Here is a 27,437-nt window from a genome sequence, read left to right as displayed (position 1 = left end):
TATGTTTCTGGGCCTGGGAACCTTTCCGTTACATTTATGTCTATGCAGGGCCAGAAAGCTCTCGAAGTTTGGAACAACATGAGTAGATTAATGACAGAATTTTTATTTTTGGGTGATGTATTCCTTTAAGAGTGAAACAAGTTGACAAGTAAATCAATGAAGGCTGAAACTGAAGAAAATATGTTTTCCTGAGTCTAATTTCTGATGTTCAAGACATCACCTTAAAGAGTTACTTGATCAAGACAACCAAGAAATACTGATAAACCAGTACAATTCAATGCTAGTGCCATAGTGAAATCTTCAGTAATGAACTTAATACGTAAATTCAAGATGCATAAGGCAAAATATTGAAGAGCACACTGTATTAAACCAATACAGTGATTATTTTCAAATTGGAAACTGATGGATAAGGCTTATCTTAGCATTATGTCTGCCAGACATATTATTGGGGAAATGAAGCAAGTACACTATCTGAACAAATATTTGAATGAATTACAAGATGGGCTTCCAGTAAATTAGATGGCAAATGGGAAAATAGTGTTTGATCAGTTTATTTTTAAATACTTTATTAAGGTTTATTTTTGCAACCTTTGCATAACATTGTTTGACATCCCTTGTAATATAGGCTTGTGTTAAAGCCATCACCTAATCATATCTTTATTACATTCAGGTTCTACACCTTCAACTTTAGTACTGCATACAGCAAAAAGTCCTGTACAACTTTATAGAAAAAAAGAGATGAGATGAGATGAGATGAGATGAGATGAGGTGACATTAATATTGTGACTATTTGTATAGACCGTTAGATGTTCTGTCTTTGGAGCTCAAAATGCTCTTTGGATCATTTTAAAGGGGTCATGATTTGAGAAATCATCATTGATCTTTTTACATATAACAGTTCAATGTACTATGAAACATCCTATACTTATCAAAACTCAAGTCTTTCTCTTTATTTTAAAAACAGCATTAATTATAACCAATGGAATGTGCAACTTTATGATGTCATAGTGTGGCTAAAAGCTGCCTCCACAGGAGAAGGACAATGCCTGCTTCTACATGATAATAACTGATAATAACTGTGGGACACACTACACTATTTATATTTATATACACTACACTTTTTATCCAACACACATACTTAGCGTACACGTAAATCTTTTGCACATAATATACATGTACATACATGGAACACACTATACTACTTATATTTATATTTATATACACATACACTTATTTATCCAAACACACATACTTAGCGTACAGTTACAATTTTTCCACATAATATACATGTACATACATAAATGCTCTTTTTAATATACCTGCCATACATTGTCAATTTGTATATTGTCAATCCTTACCCACCTATTTGTATTTTTTTGTATTTTTTATTCCTTATTGTGTTTTTTGTTCTGTTGCTGTTATGTTGCACTGCGGAGCTCTGTCACGAAAACAAATTCCTCGTATGTGTGAACATACCTGGCAATAAAGCTCATTCTGATTCTGATTCTGATTCTGATTCTGATAATGCACTTATATTACGAAAAGAGGAAATACTAGCAATGTAAAGATCACTCTGTAGTCTAACTTGTGAATTGAATTGCCTTCCTTGTGATTCTAACACTGTATCTACATCGGACATGAACACTCTATAATTATTTTAATTTATTATTATTTTATTTATAATAATAACAACTGCTGAACAGTATTGTTCAAAACACACAGATGAGTCAGGGAAATCTGTGACGTAATTTACCAGACTGTGACTGACATTTAGACACAGATTGCAAAAGATCGATCACAACACTGCCAGCTGAACGCAATCCCAAAGAAACAACATTTACATCAACATGGTTGCAGGAACAGACATGCAAATTGTATAAAGTGTATAACTGTACATCAATAACCGTATAACTGTATAACTGTACATCAATATCAGCAGCATTCAATACTTAGGCTACTGCGCACTGTAACAACCAATCAACTAAATGTAACCAATATTTTATAGTATTACAACCACTGCTATTTAACAAACCTCCAACTGCCAAGAAAGCTTTTATTGATTTTGAGTAGCAAACAATTAATCTTATTGTGAATTCATTGTATTCAACAAGAAGCCAAAGCTTTGGACCACTAAACAAGCTTTTGTTTATATGCCATACCATACCATACCAACTTTATTTGTTAAGCACTTTACAACAACCAAAGTTGACCAAAGTGCTGTACAGACAAAAATAAATAATAATAAACATATGTACCATTAATAACCACACAATAAAACCATTCAAAGTAACAAATATATATATATACACACACACACATATATACAGAATGATTTTTAATTTGTCATGCTCATCAAGGCTGCATTTATTCGATCAAAAATACAGGAAAAAAAATTATATTGTAAGATATTTATTAGACCAACTAGACCAACTCAAACCTGGTCTTAAGACTAGAGCAACGTTATTTTCTTTAAGAGCGTACACGCTGCTTATTAAACACAGGGACGCACAGCAGCACACAAACATGCCAAATATTAAAAATTAAAGGATTGCAATACATAAGATTTTTTTGTAGGCTAATTAAATGTGTGTGTGTGTGTGTGTGTGTGTGTGTGTGTGTGTCTATATATATATATATATATATATATATATATATATATATATATATATATGCCTACATGTCATAATAGATAGTCTCCGCATGTATCAGAATTAAGCTATTTGCTCGCACACGAACAGCTCCGTTTCATCTCGGAGACGCGTTCTGTCTTTGCGCTTGGCAAATTCCGCCGTGTAAATAGCAAATCCGTCATGGCACCAGCGCAACTGGCTCTTAAAGGTAATGGAAGATGATACTCTGATTAGTTTATTGCACTTTACGCCCAAAAAACAGCCATTACTCGTTGAGAGAATAGGGACAACCTGTTGAGACCATGCGCCCGGGCGCGCCAACCGTTTTTCCGTATAGCAAAATAGCAAAAATAGCCAAATAAAAGAATAGCAAAAGTGGATTTGGACACGCCCCGAGTGCACCTGCCGCGTGCGCTTTACACTTTGCGTTTAGATCATTAAACTAGGGCCCTTAATTTATTCCTGTGATGCAAAGCTGAATTTTCAGCATCATTACTCCAGTAGGCTATTCAGTGTCACAAGATCCTTCAGAAATCACTCTAATATGCTGATTTATTATCAGGAATGGAAACAGTTGTGCTGCTTAATATTTGTGTGGATCCTGTTGGAACCATACATTTTCCAGGATTCTCTGATGAATAAAAAGAAAAAAAAGAAGGACATTTCTTTTGCATATAAATCTTTTCTAACAATATACACTACAGTAATTTTTTATTCTTTCTTTTTTAAATGAATTTAAAACTTTATTCAGCAAGGATGTGTTAAAATTGTTAAGTGGTGATAGCAAAGAATAATAATTTGAAAAAAAAGCTGTTCTTTTTTTAACTTTTTATTCATCAAAGAATCCTGAAAAAAGTATCACACGAAAATATCAATTGGTAGAGCATTGCACTGTCAAGCGGAAAGTTGGGGGTTCGATTCCCCAGGAACACATGATAGGTAAAAATTGATAGCCTGAATGCACTGTAAGGTGCTTTGGATAAAAGCATCTGCTAAATGCATAAATTTAAATTGTGTATATATATATAAATTAAGCAGCACAGCAGTTTTCATCACAGGATTAAATTCGATTTTAATGTGTATTTCACAATATTAAATTTTTCCTGTATTTTTGATCAAATAAATGGAGCCTTGATGAGCATATAAACACCTTTAAAAAACAAAATAATCTGTCTGATCCCAAACTTCTGAATGTTAAGTGTGTGTGTGTGTATATATAAAATATATAAAATTGGATTTAGCAGATTACTGTATAAATAAAATTATGCGCACAATTTCCAATTCTCATCAAAAGTTGTTTATTTTCTTTTTTTATACACAACACCCAATGCTGTATGCTAAAAATAATGCTAGGTAATGTTTAGAGAAGATTCCAAAATTCCACTCCTTCTTCCACTCCTTCTGAGTGATGGTAGGAAACAAAAAAAAAACTTGCCCTATCTTGTACAATCACTGCAATATTTTCCAAAAGTTTTTCCAAAACTTGTCAGTGGAGTAAAGTTTCCTGCATGTCCCTCACAGTTCATTAGTAAATCACAGCAACTAAACTAAACACTAAACTAGTCAGAAGTAAAAACCAGTTGATAACATCTCACCGCTAAGTACTTTAGACGACAAGCCCCATTAAAAAGACAACATCAAGATCAAAACCCAGTAAATCTCTCTTTATTATATATTTCCATTGTATTCTTCAATATGCATTGCATTTTCCAACAAGCTAAGAGCACAAAGATGAAAGTGGAGAGGTGATGACTGAGCATCTGTACTTCACACCAGTGGTGTGAAGTACCACCACTGGAATTAAAGAAAATCAGTCTTATGAATATGAGCAGATCACAGTTAACCACATACTGTACATCATAACTGCACCTTATACCTTCACGATCTTCTCAAATCACAGACAAAACACAAAATTCTGCATTTGGAATCAAAAGTGCTGATATCAAGCAATGACCGTATAAACATACAAGCATGGTGAACGAGATCACACCCAAAGAACCAAAGCCTAAATGTTTTCTGTCTTCATGATCACACACACGTGCGCGCACACACACACACAGACTCAGATCCAGCTCAAACACAAAAACTTTTCGGTTTGTTTTCTTCACTTGGAAAAATATAGCAGTCACAGGATCATAAAGGAAATAAAATCATTTACTTAAAGAAATGCATTAGGCAGGATAGTGTTCAACTGAAACAACATACACATAGAACATATAAATAGGGCCTAAAAAATAATAATACATATTTATGTACAGTAACATGACAGACCCAAAAAGAAAAAAAAGAAACCAGATAAATTCACTGAGTGTTAAGGAGTGCTTGATTATTTGTTCATGCATAATTCAGTGTGACTCGGTATTTGTGAAGAGGACGAGGCATCTAGCTCAGCAGCTCCAGGTATGTGACAGGCACTTTGCCTTTCAGGTTGCCTCGCTCTCCAATAAGCCAGTCCGGGTCCATGCCAGGTACCGTGTAGACAGTAATAAGCTACAGAATAACATAAAGAAAGAGAAAGAAAAAAATTAAGCAGACATTTTGCTATGGACTGTCTTTGGTGCAACGCGCAGACCCGTTGAATACATTCAAGTTTACTTTAACAACAGACATGTATAAACAGTGGTTTACACACGTGTATTAAGAAATTCAAATCTGCAGACACCCCCTTGGCATCTTTTGAGGATTAAGATTTATAGGCCTACTATCCGAGACGGGTCTGTGAGGATGAATCATATGACACTGGCAATATGGCAAGGTTCAAACGTAAAACCTATAAGTTTCAAGCCCATTTAATTAAAAAAATGGCAATGTCACAGAGACTGCAAGTAAACTTTAGTTTAAACTGACCAAGATAGGCAAGAAAGAAAAAAAGCATTAAGTAACAATACAGAGAAGTACAAAAAGTCATTTATTTAAAAACAGAGGGTTATAAAATATCTTTTAAAATATATTTTATAAAAATATAAAAGATCTGTTATTTATATTTTTGTATAATAATTACATTAGAAATAGTTATAATAAAAAATACATTCTAATAAAATAAAATTGGTTTTATTTTACACATTTATTTTTACACTGATGCATTATTCTGCTGGTATAAGGAAACAGCTGAAGAAATTGTTCCGGCATACGCACACGCACATGCGCAAAACACATTTCAGTTCCAGCATTGCTAACTAATAGTGCAGTGAACCAACCCTTTAACAATGGAGTCAATGTTATTGTCCCACTTCAGGTCCTGAGAGATGGCAGTTCCCAGGAATCTGAATTGCTCTACTGCAGCCACAGTGCTGTATATGATCATCTTCAGCGATGATTACAGAGAGTCCAGCCGAGACGAGTGGGAACAGTTCTTGCTGGAGCCATGTATTCCACCAGATGAGGATCCCATTTAGTGGTGAAACGAAAACACGAAGCGCTTCACAAAACATATTCGCTTAGCACACCGTTATTTGTGAGTCCCGCCAACGTCTGTGTCGTCAGAGCGCGTTTTCTCCAGGGCCGGCCTTATTGTTAACAGACTAAGGAGCCGACTTTCCCCCAATCATGTTTACATGCCCGTATTTCTTAACAAGAACATTTGAAACAATAGAAAAAAAGAAAAAAAGATTTGCTGACAGTTTAAAAGTTAAGTGTAAGCTACATTCTGTACAATAGCATAATTGCTGCAGGCTGCTTTACGTTTTTCTTTGTTCACTTTTTTTTTTTTTTGCTTTTAATCTGTACTTTTGTTTGTTTGCACGCATTGTTAAAGGTTTTCAGCTGCAAAACACGATGTGTAATGTTCAAGCTTATTGTAAGCTTGTTCAAAATGACGAAAACAAATGTTGCTGAAAAATAACGTCTGACTCATTAAACTTAATTTAAATAAACGAATATTCGAATATTCGTTTTTTGTGAGCTCAAATATTCGAATGTGATATTTGTGGAAAACGCCCATCCCTAGTCTTTAGAGGTGCAGTCATTGGTGTACAGGGAGAAGAGCGGTGGGGAGAGAACATATCCCTTAAGGGCACCAGTTATGGTGGTTCGGCTGTATGACATGACTTTCCCCAGTCTCACTAGCTGTTGCCTATCTGTCAGAAAGCTGGTGATCCACTGACAGATAGATCTAGGGACAGATAGCTGGGTTAGTTTGATCTGGAGGGCTGCTGGAATGAAGGTGTTGAAAGCCGAACTAAAGTGCACAAACGGGATCCTCAAATAAGTCCAGGTTTGTCCAGATGTTGCAGGATGAAGTACAGTCCCCTGTTGACTGCATCATCCACATACTGTTTGCTCAGTAATCAAACGGCAGGGGGTCCAGTAAGGATACAGTGATGTCCTTCATATAAGCCAGAACCAGTTTTTTGAACGACAGATGTCAGGGGACAAAGGTCGTTAAGTCCTTTTATCTTGGGTTTCTTTGGAATGGTTATGATAATGACACGTTTGAAGCAGAGATCTGTGAAAAGATGGGGGCCAGCTGGTCAGTACAGGTTTTTAGACAGGCTGGTATCACACCATCTGGGCCTGGTGCCATTCTTCTTTTGTTCTTCCTGAAGACCTGGCGCACATCATCCTCACTGATCTGTAAAACTCATTCAGGACTTCAGCAAGTTGTTGATTCGCCTCAGTGCTGGGGGATGGTGCCTTGTAGTTTGTGATGGCTTTCAGACCTTTCCACACTGAAGCAGTGTCATTGGAAGTGAACTGATCTTCCAACTTTTTAGCGTAGTTCATTTTAACTGCTCTAATTTCCTTATTCAGTGTTTCCTGGCCTGATTGTACAAGACTCTGTCCCCATTTCTGTAGACATCCTCTTTGGCCTGATGAAGATGTCTGAGTTTTGCTTTAAACCATGGCTTATCATTGTTGAATATTAAATAAGTCCTGGTAGGAATGCATATATCCTCACAGAAACTAATACACAAGGCTGCCAACTCTCACGCATTCAGCGTGAGACTCACGTAATTGACCCAATTCTCAAGCTCTCACGCCACACCCCCATATTCTCACGCAGTAGTGCAGCAGTGAGGAAAAAATTGCGCCGCATGATCTCGCAAAGCAACTCGCAGAGAGCCCAGACAGACAGTTTAGTTGTTTTTTTTTGTGACAATTGTGAGGGAGATACACAATTTATTCCCATAAACTGTAGTCAGCCGTTCTCCCTCCCATCTGAACCGTGTGAATTGTGAACGCAGGCAGGTCAGTGAGTTACAGGGCGCTTCTTGTCTCCGTCCAGTTTAGGCTAGTAACTAATAAGCCTATGCGGTTATATACTGTAGTTTATATAGAATTAAGTTAGCATTAGTAGAGTTGTTTGTTGCAGCAGCACTGAGCAGTTATTTTACATAACTTTATCATAAAAAACAGTATCTGGACAAACCTAGTAACGTTAGGGCTGTCAAAAAAAAAAAAAAAGATTTTCGAATATTCGTCGAATTTTAAATAAAAAAGGAGGCTGCTTTTAAGGCCCTGCCCGGGTATACTTCACATTCCAAACTCTCCAAAGGCGGATGAGCTCGACACACAGTACCACTTCCGTCTCATCATTTACCTCGTGCATGCTCTTTTGTACGTCTCATAAATTGCCTGCACACGGGCGGGGAGTGCAGCTGTCCAAGAGCCCTCTTGATGATGAAAATGACATATTGCAGACGGTGCGTGAATGCGGACGGCCCAAGTATATTTTGGCCTTTATCAGTGCAGCTCGAGATGCGTTGACAATGTAAGTTTCATTGCATTATAATTTTCTTGTTAGCCTTTCCAGTTAAAGCCACTAGATGCAGTGCTGCAGCGATGTTCTTTCAAAATATTGCGGAAAAAAGAACAACAATGTGGAGAAGACGTTGTTTACATCAAAACCTAAATCAAGCTGTTCACATAGAACGCATTTCGCACACTCGCGTCTCTCACAAGAGAGCCGGATGTTTAGAAAGCCATGTAAAATTAAAATGAAATTTTAAAAAACTTATCTCGAGAATTTATGGTGGGTTTTTCCCATCCCACTGCATCTCATGTTTTTAAATGTAAAATGGACTCTGTGATTGGCTTTCCGCGCTCTGTATTAAACTATGCAAATATACATGATGCTGTTTTGTTTATAGTTGTTTAAGCAACTTAATTATAATTGGTTTATAATTTTTTTTTAAATATTATTCACTTAACACTCATGTATTCTAATGCATTTATTAAACGTGGATTAGTAATATTTTGCTCGATGCGCCCTCTTGTGGCATCAGGATAGAAGCAAAAAGCTTCTCTTCACCCTAACTGAAATTATGCATTTTAAATTCGAATATAATTCGAATTTTGATAATATACAAGTAAAAAATTCGATTTAGTTTTTCAGCCATTTTGACAGCCCTAATGCCTAGTGGTAAATGTTAATTATTGTTTTCTAAACAGAATGTCAAGTCAGATATTTGATATTTGGCGGTGTCAGTATGCATAAATTTGAATTTTCTGTTATAGGATGTTATCTAAAGTGTCAGGAGCCGCATTTCCACTGTCGGGCCAGTGCGAGCCAGGGCTTAAAGCGGGCGGGGCGGGGCTAATAGCCTCGGGCCAGTAGCACCGAGGCCAGAATAGCGCAGGGTTTCCACAGTGGAGCCTGAAGCTCCGCTGCGCGTCACTAAAACACGCCCTTTACACGCCTCTCAGGAACAACGTCATGCAACCTCATCATTTCACCAACAAAGAGAAGTTATCTGAAAACTAAGAAGTCACTGGAACATGCGCGATCACAAAACGAACATGATAAAAGCGGCCGTTTGTTTGCATGCTTTGTTATATATTCAAATTCAAAAGCACTGATGTTTTAACTATAAAATAAGTGATACATTGATCATATTGATTTAATTTATCAGGACTCAAAATTAAATCACACATAAATACACTTATTTCTATTTTATTTATTTATTTTTAACGCTTATGAAAATAGCCTGCTATTTTCATTAAAAAGTGTTTAATGCTGGTGTTAAAGCATGTTATCTTTCTGAAATGATCCGCAGCGCAGACGCTCTCTATTTTAATAAAAGCTCCCGAACAAAAATCATTATTATATTTTGATGATATGCAACGTGGAGCTAAACTCACGAAACAAGACGACAGATAAAATGTTACTTAATAAATACACAATTGTGATAGAGAATAAGAAGCTGACGTCTGATTTATCCAAGCGGTCATATTTACCATGTTTACTAAGGTAACGTTAATGTTTAGCGTGCATAGTCTTTTACATCGCTTATAAATATTTCTGCCTTGTTTAGTGATTATAATCCACATCGGATCAAGTTATTTCAAACGCTGCTAACTAAGAGGGAGTTTTGAGCTCAACTTATTTTAAAAAGTTTTTAATACTGGTGTTAAAGCTGTTATCTCTCTGAAATGATCTGCAGCGCTGAGCTCTCTAGACGCGGAGAAACTCCGCCTTTGTTCATAACCCCTCCTCTAGCCCCAGCTGGCCCGCTTTGGCCCAAGGTTTTCGTCGGGCCAAAAAAACCTAGCCATTGGCCCCGAGGAAGCCCTGGCGAGGCACGATCAAGCCCTGGAAGTGACAGTGGAAACGCGACTGGCCCTCGCATGCACTAGCACACACGGCTAGGGACATGCAAGAAAAGAATGCTTGTATCAGCCGTCTACACTTCTGCTAATGCAAGGATGTTGTGTTTGTATTTTTTTCCATACCAAGCCACGCCCCTCCGCAAGCCCCTCCCCCATAACAAAGCCACGCCCCAGAATCTCACTCTAAGGTGAACTCAAAAGTTGGCAGCCCTGCTAATACAGGATACACAACTGCATGCAGTATACAACACTGTGCAAGTAAGTTGTGGATTTTTTATTATGAAAAGCTTACATATTGTGCCTTTAAAGTATACTCTTTTGTCAGTGAGAGACGCTTACAGAATCAGCACATGGTCACTGTCTAGTGGGCTCTGTTTTCAAGTGCTCATGGCATTCGCTGTTCTTCTGCTGGCGGTTATCAAACAGCGTTGCATTACCATTAAAAGGTTAGCTGCTTTCTAGCATCAGCCTGTTGCATTACAGTTCATGAAAGGCTTGGTTAAAAGTGTTATTTGTTACACGCTTCGTCCACACCTCTAACCCCGCACAATGTTTCACTGTAGACATCGTCCGATGCCAGGTTGGTTGACATCACCCAACCCTAGTAGCTAGCTACTTTTCAGAAAGGTAGCTCAAATGCAGCTTAACTACTTTAACTTTTGAGTAGCTTGTGGCTTATCAGCTACAGTTGCAGAGTAGCAGTGTTGGGGAGTAACTAGTTACATGTAACGGCGTTACGTAATTTAATTACAAAATTATTGTAACTGTAATTAGTTACAGTTACTACGAAAAAATGAGTAATTAAATTACAGTTACTTATGAAATTTTTAACGATTACAAAGGGGATTACATTTGAATATTTACACACATCCACATACAGATTTAACTGATTTATTTCCCAAATTGCACTGACTATTCTGAGACATACCGCCCTAATAATTTCCGGGATGCGGAAATACAGTCTGTAGAATCCAGTCATAAAAACGAAATGCCTAACGTGGACGGAATATGCCACATTTTGGATGACTAAATCAAAAGTAGGTCAGTACACTTGAATCAAAACATGACATCGACTAGTGTCTGTGAATATAAAGCCCCAAAAATGCAATATATGACTTGCACATTCTGCGTGTCTGTGGAATCTGGCGCATGACTGGACACCGGGAGAACCGGGACAATTCCCGGTGGCCTGGCAGCCGATTTTGCCCCACTATTTAATATCATTTTTGTATAATTGCCTGCCGAATGTACTAAAGCGATCATTTGCGAATCCGCCATTTGATAATTAAATCTCTAATAAATCATGAAGTGTTAGTCATGACTCGCGCGCTCTCCGCGCCACCGCAAAACGGTTTGGATCAGACTCAGAGTAATCAATGCGAGAGAGAGAGAGAGAGAGAGAGAGAGAGAGAGAGAGAGAGAGAGAGAGAGAGAGAGAGAGAGAATAGACTGCTGGAGCAGAGAAGCAGAACTTCTGTTCAGGGTTTTAGGTCAGTTTCATCTGTAAAGATGCTTTTTTGTCTTTGTTTTTTTATTTATTTAATCAAGCAGCAGCACGTTGCTCATCAGTCATCACTCAAAATACTATATAAAGGACGTCATTATTATCTGTTGTAATGTTACAGTAGTAATTTAGCTGAAAAAAATTAAGATTTTTTTTTATAGGTTTAGGGGGAGCTACGACAGACAACAACACAACCCTTACGAAAATTAACATTTTAATATTTAACTATAAATCCAGAGAAAATGGTTACTATTGTTTAACTGTGATAACCAAAAATGTGAAATTATTTTACAAATGTATTTATTTAAAAATAAATACAAATCCATTTGAAAAAAAAAACAAGGTTATTTTACTTTTATATAGGCTAATAAAAGCATGTTTAACTTTTGTAAGGGAAAAACATGACTCGTGTACAGTATTAGGATTTTTCTATAAAGATATTGTAGTATTGTATTGTAAAGTATAGTTTTGTTCAATCTTGAGTATTAAAGTCATGAGAGAGATGGATAACAGGGCAAAATAAAAAGACTGAAGAGAAAAATGGAAGTGAAGGTGCAGTTCAGGAGAGAACTTTAAATTATTTTGCATGTCCCCAAATTAAAGATTTAAACATTTTTTTATGTCAGGTCCATACAAAAAATAGTTTTGTCCGTGAATTTGTTTGTATGAGTTTGAATTTTCCAGTCTGATTTTTTTCCCAGTCCGCCCCTCCTGTAAATTAATGGCAAAGACATGGTTTCATTTACTACACATAGGCCTACTGAAGCTCGCAGTGTTTTCAACCTCTGCTGCCTCAATATAGGAGTACACGAGCACATAAACATAATTTCTAGAACTGCTCTGTGTCACTTCATGTGCATTTTACTTATTTTGAGAAAACTATCATCATATACAGAGACAGCAGTTTAAAAGAAACACCAATGTTTCAGGAGTTTATTACACAGAATACGTCACATGCTTATTAGATAAATGTATTTAAGTTGATGTATATGCTTTTATTTATTATTCTTTAATTTTCACAAATTTAGAAAAGTAATCAAAAAGTACTCAAAAGTAATTAGCTACATTACTTTAATAAAGTAATTGAAAAAGTTACACTACTATTACATTTTAAACAGGGTAACTTGTAATCTGTAACCTATTACATTTCCAAAGTAACCTTCCCAACACTGCAGAGTAGCTACTGGTTACGGATTCTTAAAGAGAATAAACAGACCTCCTCATGTCCTACCTCATCAGCGAGAAGGGAAAGTTCACTTGTATCTGCAGCATCATAGTCATACAGCACTTTGGCCTTGCGAGTGCCAGTGGAGGGAGGCTTCACCTCGTCAATCTTCAGTGTGCTGGACTCAAGGGCATTGGAGGGGTTTGGGGGACGACCGGGTGGAGAAGCCCCAGGTTGGGTGGCAGTGGAAAGGGCAGAAGGGCCTGCTGACACCCCTGACGTGGAGGCGTTCACAGCAAAAGCATTAGGAAACCTGGAACAGATTCACAGATTCAAAAACAGTGTATGTGAATAAATATGAATATCTAGCTGTTGCTCACACATGACACATATATGATATAAAAGATGAAAGACTTAAAATCACATGAATGTAATCATTTATATTTAGTGAGCAAACTTTCTTTTTTTTCAGTGTGATGGAAAAAGTAACTTACGTATCTCCGCTTGCACTGAGAACAGGAAAGAAAAAGCAGAAGAAAAAATCAGCACAAAGATTATGTCAAGAAGTAAGGCATGGTCTTATTTAAATACAATTGCTTTAGGACAGAAGAACAAATAGTGGTTTATGTTTATTTTTAAGTTTGCTGCACCTCACTGAAGTTCTCACCTGCTCAGCTCTTTCTGAAGATCCTGCATGTGTTTGTGACACTGTGTGTAATAAGCAGCCTGGGCCTCCACAAACTCATGTAGACAGCGCAAGTGGTTCACCTGTGTTGGAGTTGCACAATTTAAAAGTCTTTTTCCTTACTTGGAAAGAGATATAATCTACTGTTCAAAAGACTGGGGTCAGAATTTTTCAAAAAAAAAAAAAAAAACAGACAATAAATCACCAAAAACATTAATACTCGGAAATATTAAGATATTTTGTTTCCCTTTTTTACAATATATTAAAAAATGCAGCTAATTCCTGTGATGGCAAAGCTAAAATTTTCAGCAGCCACTGCTTCAGACTTCATTGTAGAATGTTCCTTCAGAAATCATTCTAATATGCTGCTTTGGGGCTCAAGAAACATTAGTATTTTTAGCAATGTTGAAAACTGCTCAATATTATTTTAGATTTTATTTCCTGTTTTGGTTTTTGTTTGTGTTTTGTGCTTATTTAATTATTAAAGTTTCATTTGAATGGTCGCCGGCTCTTCCTGGTTTACAAACTCTGTTACAGTGACGCTGAACGAAATGAATTGTGATTGGTTGTTTGACATGTTGGTCAAACGGCCTCATGGGCAGGACTTGGCCAATGAAAGCTGCCATAGATTCCAGACCTTCAGCCGTCAGTCTGAAGGTCTGGCTAAGCAAGACTAGATTTTCAGTAACAGATCAGATGAGCAAAACAAAACATGGTTCTTTATTACTTAAATAACAGAATACTTCTTTGATACCACAGCAAAAACTAGTAGCATATAGGGATGTAACGATTCACTCAACTCACGATGCGATGCTATGTGACACTATTCATGAGGCTGATTTCACAAGACAAATTTCTCACAATTTTGCCTTTTTAACAAAATTACATTTAAGTCAAATTATAAAAGAAAACATGTCATTTTATTATTTATGCAACAATATGTTGCACATTTCTTTGTGAAATTGAAATATCAAATAATAAAAACTAACTTGAAATGTTTAAACAAGTCCCAAATCAAATAATTAAATAATGCAAATAAAATAAATCTCTTGGCTGTGCTTTTTCCATTTAAAATCAGAGGCAACCACTGCATTTTAATCATGCTCCAAGAAAAGATGCTAAATACATTTCCTATTTTTAGACTGCAATAAGATTATATAATTACGAAAAAAGAAAAAGAAAAAAAAGGAATGATCCAATTTTAGCTTTGTGAATAAGATGCAAATGTCACTCTCTGACCGCAGGTGGCACTAATGGAACAGCAGATATTTATAGGCTGCTGCCCCTTTAAGACCGTATGTCTTCATTCAGATGCAAGTGCGAGTGTGAGAAGCGCAGGTACTCACGTGTGTGCTGCTGATGCCCTCTAGCAGGAGGCTTGTGACCTCTGCCTGTCTGTCAAACTCAGTCTGAGCCACACGCAACTCGTGCTCTGCCTGGCGGAGCCACAAACAAACAAACAAAACAAAAGAAACTCAGTTTACATTATCTGCATAGCTCAACTATACATTCTTGTCAAAGCAAATGAATGATGAGCAGTTAAGTCTGATTGACAGATGTGTACAGAAGCAGTTGGAGCAGAAAACTATCATTAGTCACATGAATTACATATGTTATTATTAGACACTTCAAGAGTTGAGTCATGAGATCGGGTTCACGGGAACAAATGAACAGTGCAAGATAATACGTACAGATCAGTTTAGAATTGAAGCAACCATATTTCAACTGAATTAAATGTTTATTTATTTATATAAAAATGCAAAACGATAGTGGAGGCATGTAATGTGAACACAGCGGTGGCATCAACTATGCTCATTTCACACTCACTTGGAGACACTCTGTCATGGCAATATTGCGAGACAGCTTTTCACTTCAATGGGAAATTTCGTGACAAGATCTTGTCACACCCCAGTTATTATGTAAACATTTATTACGTACATCAATATGCAGTCTATACAGCAGCAAAAGAAGAAGTGGATCTTGCCCAATACTCACTTTATCCACTTCCTCACTCCACAGCTGGAACATGCAGCATAACGACAAGAGAAGAACAGTGATGACAACTTAACACAAACCCTCTCTTTACAGAACACTGACCAAAATTCACATATAAATGTAAATAGCTAACATAATTTTTTTTTTTTTCTTAATGTGTTGAACTGTTACACTTCACGGGATCTTAAGATGGAAAGAGACAGTCTAATGTAATCATCAGACAAATAAGCAGTACAGGATCCTGAACCCTTTTTAAGGTCTCTCACACACACACACTTTTTTTTTTTAAAAAGTGAAAGATAGAAAAAAGTTTCCCACCCCCTGCATTCCACTGCAAATGTTCATCACGGGGGATTTTCATGTTTTGACATGATGTTATCATTTTTTACAAACATCAAAAGCAAACTATATTACAGAACCTGTCAAAAGTTTGGACATGCTTAAATAAGGATTTTTTAGCATATTAGAACGATTTCTGAAGGATTATATGAGACTGAAGACTGTTACTGCTGCTGAAAATTCAGCTTTACCATCACAGGAATAAATGATAAGATCTTTTCAAATGGAAAACTAATAGAAAAATATTTCACAATACTACGGTTTAATCTATTTCACTTTATACTCTATTGCAACTAATAAATAAGAACTGAGCATTCCAGAAAGTTTTTTAATAAAATGCTTGAATGACTTTCCACACTTAAGTATAAAGAAGGAGTAGCTGTGTCCAAAATTTTGAGTTTCACCGTACATAACATATCTATATGAACACACAAACAACAAAACACTATTATGCACTACTGGGACTAATCGACTATATAGATGTACTGCTTCATTCGTCCCCAAAACATTAAACAAACACACATACAACACTGCAAGAAGGGAGACGGAAAAAAAGAAAGTGACACTGTGGTTAACTCACAACACTGACAGAATGGAAAGCAGGACTAGTTTTAAACAAAGGGTCAACAAGAAAGGAAATGCTAATGTCCATCACTGAGCTGTGCAGACAAGACACACACAATAAATGCTGCTTGTCTGGAAGTACACTACTCTATGAGGGCTTTATTTAATGCTTCACTTCAGATTAAAAGTTCATACAACCTTTTCTCTGTCAATCAGAGATGAATCAACTTCACTATCCAACTGCGTGGAATAAAAAAAAAAAAAAAAGATGATGGGACGATTGAAAGGTTTCAGTTGGGCCCTTTTCTCACCATCACCTGCAATTTTTAACCACCTCAAATTTTTTTGAGGATGATGCTTCTGTATATCTAAAGTGCTTTAGCTGATGATTTTTATCCACCATAACAGTATACTGCTATACAACCCCCACAGAGAAACGACTGTCGGAGGGCATCCTGCTAATTTAAATTTTGGTGCAGATATTGGTGGGGAAATAGTGTATAGTGTACAAATCAAGGCCATGTAGAAAGAGAGAGGGAAAAATAAGTGTGTGTGGGGGAAGACTTCTAATGCTAAGGGTCTGCAGCCTTCTTACCGCAGATGCACTGGCCGACAGAACATAATTGCGTGGCCTAGTCTCCTGAAAGTCAGGCGCAGCCTACAGGTGGAGGGGGGAAAACAGAGTTTTACAAAGTACTGACCCAGCAGACAACACTATTTTCAGATTTACAAATAAAAACAGAAAACACTTGACAAACCAGCCTGTAACCTCTCCCACACACACACACACACACATACACACACACACACACACACACACACACAAACACACACAAACAGACATATTAGGATGGCAGCTGCAATTTTTCTTTTTAAATTTGGTATTACTTCATTGCACTACAAACAAAATACTAATAATAACAAAAGAGAGTAAATCAAAATCGTCATCATTTATTTCAGCAGTTTTTACAAATAGCTCGTTTTAGTGCTTAAGGGTTAAAGTAAGGTACCCATTACTTACCATAAAAAGCTAATTTAATTGTAATTTGTCGCTGTTTTCCAGGAGCATTATAAACAGTAAGGTTTTATCTTAGTACAGATGTACTGTATAGAGCAAGAGCAGTTTTTTTTCTGAATGTTTTGGTCTCCATGTGCCATATTCTTGTAAAAATCAAATGCTGTTGAAATTAGCCAAAGTCGACACGATTTTAATATCACAGATATACATAAAATGAGTTATTAATATACACATGCATACAATCCAAAATATGTGTGTGTGTACATTATATTATACACACTAAAACCATACATACTATATAATTAAATTTTCCTTTTTTATATTTGGCTTTAAAAAAGCGTAGGATTATTTTCCCCCTCTTTTTAACTTTTCTATCATTTTTATTTCACAAAACCCCTCCACTACCGTCATGGGTTTTACGGACATTCAGTTGGGAAATGCTGCTCTATAATATACAGTACATTATGAGAAAAAAAAAAACAAACAAACAAATGACGTACATGCAGCCATTTAATGCAACTGTGACTTCAAAAGGAACTGATTTTTGAAAGGCTTTTTTTTGGATCAAGGTACTGCAGAGGTGGTTGTTACATGTAACAGCTTGCAGGAAGCAGCCATGGGTGAAAGGCAGTTGAGAAATCACACACACACACACACACACATACTCACATCTCCCTCACACTTTGAAAATGACAACAGAGAGAAACATGATAGTGAATACATGAAAAAGGAAAAAAATTCCACACAGAGCACACAAACCACTATGCACACCTGCTGACTGAGTCATAATTGTATTCAACTGAACACACACCCACACACACAAATAATAAACTACTAAGTTCCTCTTGGAGGTCAAAAAGGTAATAATAGTTTGGTTACGCCCTGGAAATCTCACCTAAATAGGTGTATTAGCAAACAATCTCATTGATAGAGGAAAGGACGATATCAAAACATGATAAAACCGCATGTGACGCAGGCCTCTGTTGTAAACCTCAAATTATTAAAACACTGAAAGGGATAAAAATGGAGAAGCAAACGTGAGAAATGGAGAAGTCATTCATGAATGATGTTAACTTATGCCTCCTGACTCAGAGCTTCCAAGACGGTACTTGGAACTCCCTCATAAATATCTTTCACATAGCAGATAGTTCCTGGAAAACAACCTTTTTTTTCAGTGACGCAAGCAGAATAAACCAGGAGCATTAACTTTTTCAGGGATTCTCAAATTAAACAGGAGCCACTTTTGGAAAATGTAAGGTGACAAAGGGCCAGTGAATAAAATGATACAGTAACCGGGTAACACTATACAAAAGGGATTCATTTGTAAACCGCTGTTCAGTATCAATTACTATAAATCTTTTACATTATATTATATTGATCCACTACTCACTAACATGATCAAACAATGAACAATTGCTGTTTTATAAAGATAACGGATCAATACATGCTGCACAAATATGTTACTCATCGTTTGTTCATGTTGGATAACGCATTAACTAACGTCATCAAATGAGAACTAAAAAAGTGTGCAGCACAAGCCACAGAATCAGAATTGACCTTGTAAACTTGTTGTGTGAATTCGAGCTGTGGTGATACTTCCTGAAATGTTCCTTTAGAGATCCGAATTCCTCTTAAAAGCTCATAAGCAGTTTTTGTGATGAGAGGGTGGTGGAGGAGATGAGAGAACGTGAGTGGAAGGCATGTGATGATGGTGATATAATAAGTCTAAATGAAACTCACAGCAGCCTTGGCCTCTGCTAACTTTGCCTTCTTGAGCCGAGCTTTGCTAACGTCCAGGTCAAGACGTCGGTTCTCAAGTAGCCTTCTCTCTTTCTGAAAACAGAACATACAGACTATTGTAAAAAAGGAAATATTCAAGTCTACTTGATTATGCATTTGTAGTGTATGTCATATATTAAAAGTATATTTTTAAAAAGAAACTAATACGCCACTTGAGTGTACATAAAGAGAATACACTTGCATGATAAATGTCAAATTAAAAGTTTGACTTTAAAGTACATATTAAATCAAATAATCTTTTGTTGTGCTTTGAAGAGTTGCACTTAATGTATATATATTTATAATGTACTAAATTGTAACTTCAATACAAATGTTTATTTACAAATCGTCCCCTTGGAATTATAAGGTTCTATCTGCATTCCGAGTAGTTTTGAGATTTTGAACTTCAAAGTTTTTGCATTCCATTCGACTGTATAGATACAACTTTGTTGTTTATTTCAATAAAAAGTCCCAAAATGTACAGAACATTAAAAAAATCTATCACATAATATAAATACGTTGTCACTGAATAAGAATATGTGAATAACTATTTTGACAAAAATGTCAGATAGAACCTTATAATTCCGAGGGGACGAAATATTTTTAAATTCATGACATAAAAGTTTCAATAGAAATCACATTAAAGTATATTTTAGATAGCATAAAAGCATGTCAGCCATTCATTTTGTAACTAGCCATTATCAGCTATTGTAAGTTGGCTAATATATCAGAAGGATGTGAAGCATCTGAGACCAAAATTATGAATTTCACTTACAGAAATGGTTTTCCAGTCACCCTCTAGAAAGTTCCTCAGTGGTGTGAGGAAGTTAATAGCGGACATCTGTAGGAATTCCCGCTCCGCTCCACCCAACCTCCTCTGAAACTCTCCAACAGTGATCAAAGTACTACCTGAAAACAGAGGCCAAACATTCACAAAGTATTATGTACAACTGAACATCGCACTGATGTTTTCAATCTTTTTCTGTCAAGTCATCTTCAAACATATTTAACTAATCAAGGGGTATGAAGGTATCTTCATCAGAGACCTAAACTCACAAAATGAAACACTCTGCCTCACATAAGGCATCTTTAGACATGCAGGTGCATCTCAATAAATTAGAATGTCATGTAAAAGTTTATATCAATTATTCAACTCAAATTGTGAAACGTGTGTATTAAATACATTCAATGCAGACAGACTGAAGTAGTTTAAGTCTTTGGTTCTTTTAGTTGTGATGATTTTGGCTCACATTTAACAAAAACCCACCAATTTATCTCAACAAATTAGTTCTTCTGAAGACCAATAAAAAAAAAACATTTTTAGTGAATTGTTGGCCTTCTGGAAAGTATGTGCATGTACTCAATACTTGGCAGGGGCCCCTTTGCTAAAATTAGTGCCTCAATTCGGCATGGCATGGAGGTGATCAGTTTGTGGCACTGCTGAGGTGGTCTGGAAGCCCCGGTTTCTTTGACAGTGGCCTTCAGCTCATCTGCATTGTTTGGTCTCTTGTTTCTCATCTTCCTCTTGACAATACCACATAGATTCTCTATGGGGTTCAGGTCTGGTGAGTTTGCTGGCCAGTCAAGCACACCAACATCACAGTCATTTAACCAACTTTTTGGTGCTTTTGGCAGTGTGGACAGGTGCCAAATTCTGCTGGAAAATTAAATCAGCATCTTCAAAAAGCTGGTCAGCAGAAGGAAGCATGAAGGGCTCCAAAATTTCTTGGTTAACAGGTGCAGTGACTTTGGTTTTCAAAAAACACAGTGGACCAACACCAGCAGATGACATTGCACCCCAAATCATCACAGATTGGGGAAACTTTAAACTGGACTTCAAACAACTTGGGCTATGAGCTTCTCCACCCTTCCTCCAGACTCTAGGACCTTGGATTCCAAATGACACTCAAATTCTTCAATCTGTTTTGCTTGACAATCCTCATAAGGCTGCGGTTCTCTCAGTTGGTTGTGCATCTTTTTCTTCCACATTTTTTCCTTCCACTCAACTTTCTGTTAACATGCTTGGATACAGCACTCTGTGAACAGCCAGCTTCTTTGGCAATGAATGTTTGTGTCTTACTCTCCTTGTGAAGGGTTAAATGATTGTCTTCTGGACAACTGTCAGTTCTGCAGTCTTCCCCATGATTGTGTAGCCTAGTGAACCAAACTGAGAGACCATTCTGAAGGCTCAGAAACCCTATGCAGGTGTTTTGAGTTGATTAGCTGATTGGCAAGTCACCATATTCTAATTTGTTGAGATTTTGTTAAATGTGAGCCAAAATCAACCCAATTAAAAGAACCAAAGACTTAAACTACGTCAGTCTGTGTGCATTGCCTTTATTTAATACACCAGTTTTACAATTTGAGTTGAATTACTGAAATAAATGATTTTTTCCACGACATTGTAATTTATTGAGATGCACCTGTATGCTCTGATGCTGCTTTGATTCCCTGTAAATTAAACATATTTTCATTTGTTGTTGTTTTTCATGTCTTTACATGCATCATATTTACCTTGGCAGTGGTCATGATTTTGTATTTATTTTCTTTCTTATTATTTCTTAATTCAAACTGAATGCTAAGAGTGTGATTACCAAATAAATCTTTTTAAGCAGCATTGCTATAATTATAAATACAAGCAATTGTTATATCTCATAATAGTTAAGAAAAAAAAAAAATTACTGGATCTAATACACTTTTCCTCAGTAAATTATAACCTACAAGTATCCATGTACACCCATGTATTTGTCAAAGAGAGAGTGCGCCATCTAGTGAGACAAGGCATGCAGCTAAACATTAACTTGATTTAGAGATCTCTATTACTATAGCACTGTCACAGCAAGAAGAGAGAAGAGAACATGTGCAGCTGCAATTCCACCTCATATGGTGCATCAAATAAATAATAATAGTTAAAAGAAAAGTTAAACTGGTATGCATTGGCTTCTAGTACAGACTTCTATTTTAGACTTTGATTATGTGCCAACTGCTTTCAATTGTTTTTTATTATTTCTTTTCTGTGTTTTCTGATTAAAACAGTCCAAAATAAAACAAAAAAAACCTACGAACCATATGGAGTTCCTGCCCCAAATTCCTTTGCAGCGTCTTGCATATACTGTCCCAGCAGCTCTGCATTGGTGGTCCTGGATGGGATCTTTCTGTCCAATTTCTCATAAAAAAACTCTTCAATACGTGCACCTAAAAAAAGAATTAAATCAGACGTTATTTAGGGTTTACTCCAGTAAACTTAAATCAAGTGTACAATTTTGCACCATCATCCAAACCAATAGTTCACAGTCAGCAAATTGAGGGTACGAAAATTGACATTATATATAATTATATACAATATCACACTGGTATACATATTGGTTTACATTTTTTTATGTATAAAATTTAATTTATCCAGATTTATAGCTTAAAATGCATGTTACCTTCCTTGCTTTTCAATATCTAATCGTAAAAGTAAAAAAACATTTCACTAACGATTTGCACATTTTCGGGATACTTTCATTGTAGTATTTTGAACATTGTTCCGAGAGACCATAAAGCAAAAAAAGATAAATGAAACATGGGTCTTTGATGTAAACATCACAGATGAAAACAAAAAACCCATGTGTGGTTGTAATAATTTTTTTTAATAACAACAGTCTTTGACCAATCATTGCCAGTGGGATTTGAAGAGACCTTACAGAATTGATAACTAGATCTGGTTAAGATATTCAGATGATTAAAAAAAAGCTGTTTCAACTGGTGTCTGGATAAACCACAAGATATTCACCCAAACTCAGACGCAAAAGGATAGTGCTACCATGACAAAAACATAGTGAGAAGAGCCAGCCTCACACATTGGGTCTAATACTAAACATGGGCCATTTGAGGAAGGAATTCAACTGAAGACCTAAAGCACAGGTCACGGGGAGTAGAGACATACTCACCAGTTTGGTCAACTGGAGCATGGAGAGAGTTAGAAAGAACAAGTTAGTGTTCTTACTAGTACTAAAGCTTAAATATGTACATGAAAGGTACTGCCATCAAAGATGAGCTTTAAAACATCTGAAATCTGTGGCCTTATCAATGATTCTGAAATGACAACCGAACGAATATTAATATAAAATGTTTCATGTTGTTTATTCATTTGTGAACTGCGAACATGAAATGCTAATTTTACAAAATGCGATATACAGTAGTCAACATCTGAAGTGGATCGAAAAAAGTTCAACAAAGTTGTCCTAAGACAAGAACGTATTTTGGTTTGAGGTTTTAGGACAACTTTGATGAAAGGTTTTGATCCACCAAATGTTAACTACTGTACACTACTATAGATGTTTTAATGTTTTGAAAGAAGTCTCTTATGCTCACAATGGCTGCGTTTACTTGATTAAAACACTATAAATCTGTGATATTGTAAAATATTATGACAAAAAAAAAAAAAAAAAAAAGATAACTTTTTCCTGTGGTGGTAAAGTGGAATATTCATGCAGCAGCTATTACTCCAGTCTTCAGTGTCACAGGATCCTTCAGAAATCATTCAAATGTAATTAATATAAAACAAATAAACAGTAGTGTAAATAAGCAAATGTTTGTAATCAGACATTTTTAACCAAAGTGCCTTACAGTACAGTGTCCTATGATAAGAGCTATGATAACAGCTCAGATTTCTACTGTTACGCCAGTTTGCTGTACATCTCAGCACCCTTGTAAAACATTTGCTAACTCTTATAAGAAGTCAAACTACCGTAGCAAGAAGAACAGAGAAAATAAAAACCCAAAGTGCAAAGACAATACAGTACATTCAAAATAACGTGACACCTGAGTACCACTGCTGTTTTAAGATGGTTGTTAGGCATCATATTTCACTGGCTGCCCCTACAGGAATATTTAATTTCTCAAAATGTTCACGCTGATGCAGAGTGGTGCAATCAAGCAAATGGTTACATTAAGGCAGATTGATATCAACAAAGGGATGTTCCTGTTCGTCGTGTCAATGGTAAATGTCAACAACATGAGACATTTTTCAGCATTTAGGGGACAAGACCACACATTTCAAACAATATCTAATGATAACAAAATATTTTCCTGAAGAAAATGTAATTCAGAGGCTTAGGTAGATGCAAAATGTAGGAAGATTTTAAACGTATATCGTCCATGTAGATTCTTACTTGGGTTGGGTTGAAGCAGCACCTCGGTCTGTCTGAAGATCTTTTCGGTCCAGTTTTTGGTGCAGTCCGCTCGAACAATCAGGTTCTCCAGATGGGCATCAAGTTCAGTCTTCTCTGCCTGGCCAAGCTTCTCCTCTGTGTACTGGAGAACATACAAAACAATTCAGTCTGTCTGTAAGAGCAGCACGCCAAACCAGACATACAACAACACAGGAAATATTGACAGAATAAGAATATGCATGCATAATTTCTCATAAAATGTTGTCTCAGCTAAACAAAACTCATTAAATAACAATTAAGCAGTAATCTTGAACTATTCAGAGACTCAACATTCTCAGCAAGACGAGGAGACATACTCTTAAAGCTATTCACACGATATGCTGGCATTATGCCATTCCCCTTTTGGCTATATTTATGTTTAGACAGTGTTTCACAGTCCACATCAAGCAGCACATAATGCTATGAATCACACATTAAGTTTGAGTGCAACAAAAACATCAAGTCATTTTCTGACGAAAGACAATGACAGCACATGGCAGATTTTAATCCAAAAAGCTAATATGACTTAAAGCATGGGTATTGTTACATCTGACGTGTGCCCTGCAGTGAGTTGCTATGTTTAACATAAAACCATTACATTATAGGCTAGATGATTACATTTAATTAACTATTGATTGTTTTACAATTACAGTACATTACTAATTATAAAACCTATGTGAAACATGATCATGTAATAAAAGGCAATATAATAAAATACAAATCGATCAGTTACAACACTATTAAATAGGGTGCTTTAATAATAATAATAATTAGACACCACTGATTTTTTCAGGAGGAAATCATACTTTTATTCAGGATTAATATTTATTCATTAAATGGTTTAAATGTGACAGTAAAGCCTGTAAAAGTGTTATAAAAAAAATTATTCTGTACTTTCTATTCATTAATGAATCCTAAAAAACAGCTGATGTGCACTGCCTCTGACTGCAGTAACTCCATGATAGAACTATGGCTTTGAGTGATAATGATCTGCTCCCAGCGAAATCCCTGACAGGTACAGTAGTAGTGATTGGCTGAGCAGGGACGCTTATCTGTGTCTGCAAAGGTGATTGGCTGATAGGGGACATCCCCTCCATCTGCTCCCTGATTACTCAGACTACAGAAGGCAAACGATCTTGTTGCGTCTTCCCAGGGGAGACATAACAATAAACAAGATAAGTTAATGAAACTGGAATTAAATGGAAGAGGATCCGACAGGTGAATGGCACCGGCCTGTTTGTGCCTCTGCAGTTCATATTCACTTGATATTCAAATATGCTAAAGATCAGTAGAACAAATGCACTGTGACTCTCATCAATAAACAGGAGGCTTCTGGCAAGGCCGGTGGACCTGCAGCAAAGATTTCCTCTGACGAGGTGTGGGCTGGTGTTTAATATTTCACTTACACACAGGGAAGACCCCTGCTGATGCATAAAATTCAGGCCTGAGGTGAAAGAGGGAAAAAAACATAAATCACATTCAGCATGAAGGATTCCCTCTACATCTGCAGTTCTGAATGTCAGTCATCCATGAGCCGAGAATATGGGCTGTCATGATAACAGATGAGCTATCCTCACACTGACAGTGACAGGGGTGTCTTGTGATATCCGGGGTTGTGGCACCACTATGAATAAGACACATAAAGCTTTGACAATATAATAAATGTCACACTGTGTAAATATTGTAGCATAACTGACAGGATTTCTTTCAGTGATGTTGTGCTGCAAGACCTGCCAAGCACCGAGAAAAATAATATTAAACAATAAAACAGCTTTGTGTGATGTACAGACTAATATATAAGTTATCATTCAATCATTTTTTGAAGGTTTTTTTTTTGGCATTTGGGGCATTGTTCGAAAGCCTGGGAATTCTTGGACAAACGGTAACATGAGCATCCCCAAGCATTTTTACTACAATATACTACATACTACCACGGTTTGTAGTAAACAGGGCTTCGTCTGTAGGCGAGTGCTGTCACATGAACAGCCATTAATAATGGATACGGGCTTGGATTGCGTTTGTCGGCTTACAATGGCGAGGAAAAGACAGATCATCGCAAAATGAAAAACAAAGACTATTCGCTTTAACAATGACAGAAAGCGAGGTTTCTGAGTGTTCGCGTGAGGATCTATAGTTAAGGCCAACAGAGCGAAGCAGTTCATTCATTGACTGGAGCCCGCTGATGGTGCTGCGCACATCCATCCCCCTCAATTCACGCGCTGCACTATGGCTCAACGCAACTACCGTGAAATAATCAGAAAGCACTGGGTCATTTCATACCTGTACAGCACGAGTGAAGAAGACACTTGCATCAGACGCTAGTTTCTTGACATTGAAATCCATCGTGTCAGCGTTTTCTCTGTGTGCGTTTCGGCAACATCAGCTTGTTGGTTGTTCCTCCAGCGGGATCGATTGTGCAGGACGAGGCGGGATCGACAGCGCAACCTGGAGTTACCATCAGTTACATCGGCCATCATCTACTCATCCTTGCTGGACGCTCATATTTAACCCTTCTGTTACCGTAAACGTTTGTTTTGGGTGTCCTAACCATTTAAAAATATATATTTAATACAATAACGCTAATTATAATTATTAAACGCTAAGTAGACCTTTGTGGTCTGTACAAGTAAACTGTATCATTCCTTAAATATTCAATTAAGGATGGATGGATGGATGGATAGATAGATAGATGATTCACAATGTCATTTTCCTTGCTTCCCTCCATTATTTTAATATATATTTTAAGCACACTTTTTAGTTTTAATAAATTATTTATATTCTAATTCTAGCTCCAGCAATATAAATTGATAAATTACAAATAGCGCAATACAAAAGCAGCCTGAACATTATCTATCCAAAATCACGAATGAAGAAAATATGCAAATATCAAACATAATATATATTTTTTATTATACTGCAAAAGCATTTGAATGCCCGCTTGTGTAGTTCCACATAACAGTTTCTGAACGTGACAGATATTAGGAAGGAAGTGACCCTGTTTTTGTTGAACAGTTG

General features: G+C 36.6%; 1 protein-coding gene across 9 annotated transcripts; it reads right to left on the bottom strand.

The window, feature by feature from the left end:
* Positions 1-4,415: 4,415 nt before the first annotated feature.
* LOC132141285 (endophilin-B2-like) lies at positions 4,416-26,923 on the bottom strand. 9 transcript variants are annotated; one of them, XM_059550670.1, is made up of 14 exons: positions 26,703-26,923; positions 24,384-24,525; positions 23,160-23,171; positions 22,294-22,422; positions 20,003-20,136; positions 19,189-19,281; positions 17,026-17,088; positions 16,629-16,670; positions 15,528-15,551; positions 14,879-14,968; positions 13,515-13,615; positions 13,342-13,356; positions 12,914-13,160; positions 4,416-5,120 (listed from the first exon to the last, which is right to left on the bottom strand). In XM_059550670.1, exons 1-14 carry the CDS (start codon positions 26,763-26,765, stop codon positions 5,013-5,015), a joined length of 1,263 nt encoding a protein of 420 aa, XP_059406653.1. In that variant the 5' UTR covers positions 26,766-26,923; the 3' UTR covers positions 4,416-5,012. The 9 variants fall into 9 exon arrangements, with proteins under 9 accessions (XP_059406653.1, XP_059406654.1, XP_059406655.1 ...); XM_059550671.1 differs by lacking the exon at positions 23,160-23,171 and having other exon boundaries at positions 26,703-26,922; XM_059550672.1 differs by lacking the exon at positions 16,629-16,670 and having other exon boundaries at positions 26,703-26,921.
* Between the last annotated feature and the right edge of the window lie 514 nt (positions 26,924-27,437).

The sequence above is a fragment of the Carassius carassius genome, chromosome 5 (assembly GCF_963082965.1).
Source record: "Carassius carassius chromosome 5, fCarCar2.1, whole genome shotgun sequence".
Lineage (NCBI taxonomy): Eukaryota > Metazoa > Chordata > Actinopteri > Cypriniformes > Cyprinidae > Carassius > Carassius carassius.
The sequence above is the reverse complement of the archived record's forward strand: the minus strand, read 5'-3'. Positions and strand labels throughout refer to the sequence as shown.

Bases quoted from the DNA above. Each gene is read 5' to 3' on its own strand.
- LOC132141285 (XM_059550670.1), bottom strand. From the start codon at position 26,765: ATGGATTTCAATGTCAAGAAACTAGCGTCTGATGCAAGTGTCTTCTTC. The intron at 17,089-19,188 runs GTGAGTTTCATT...CTCCACCTGTAG, and splicing joins TAGCAGAGGCCAAGGCTGCT to GCTGCGCCTGACTTTCAGGA. The intron at 13,616-14,878 runs GTGAGTACCTGC...ACTCCAACACAG, and splicing joins AGGGCATCAGCAGCACACAC to GTGAACCACTTGCGCTGTCT.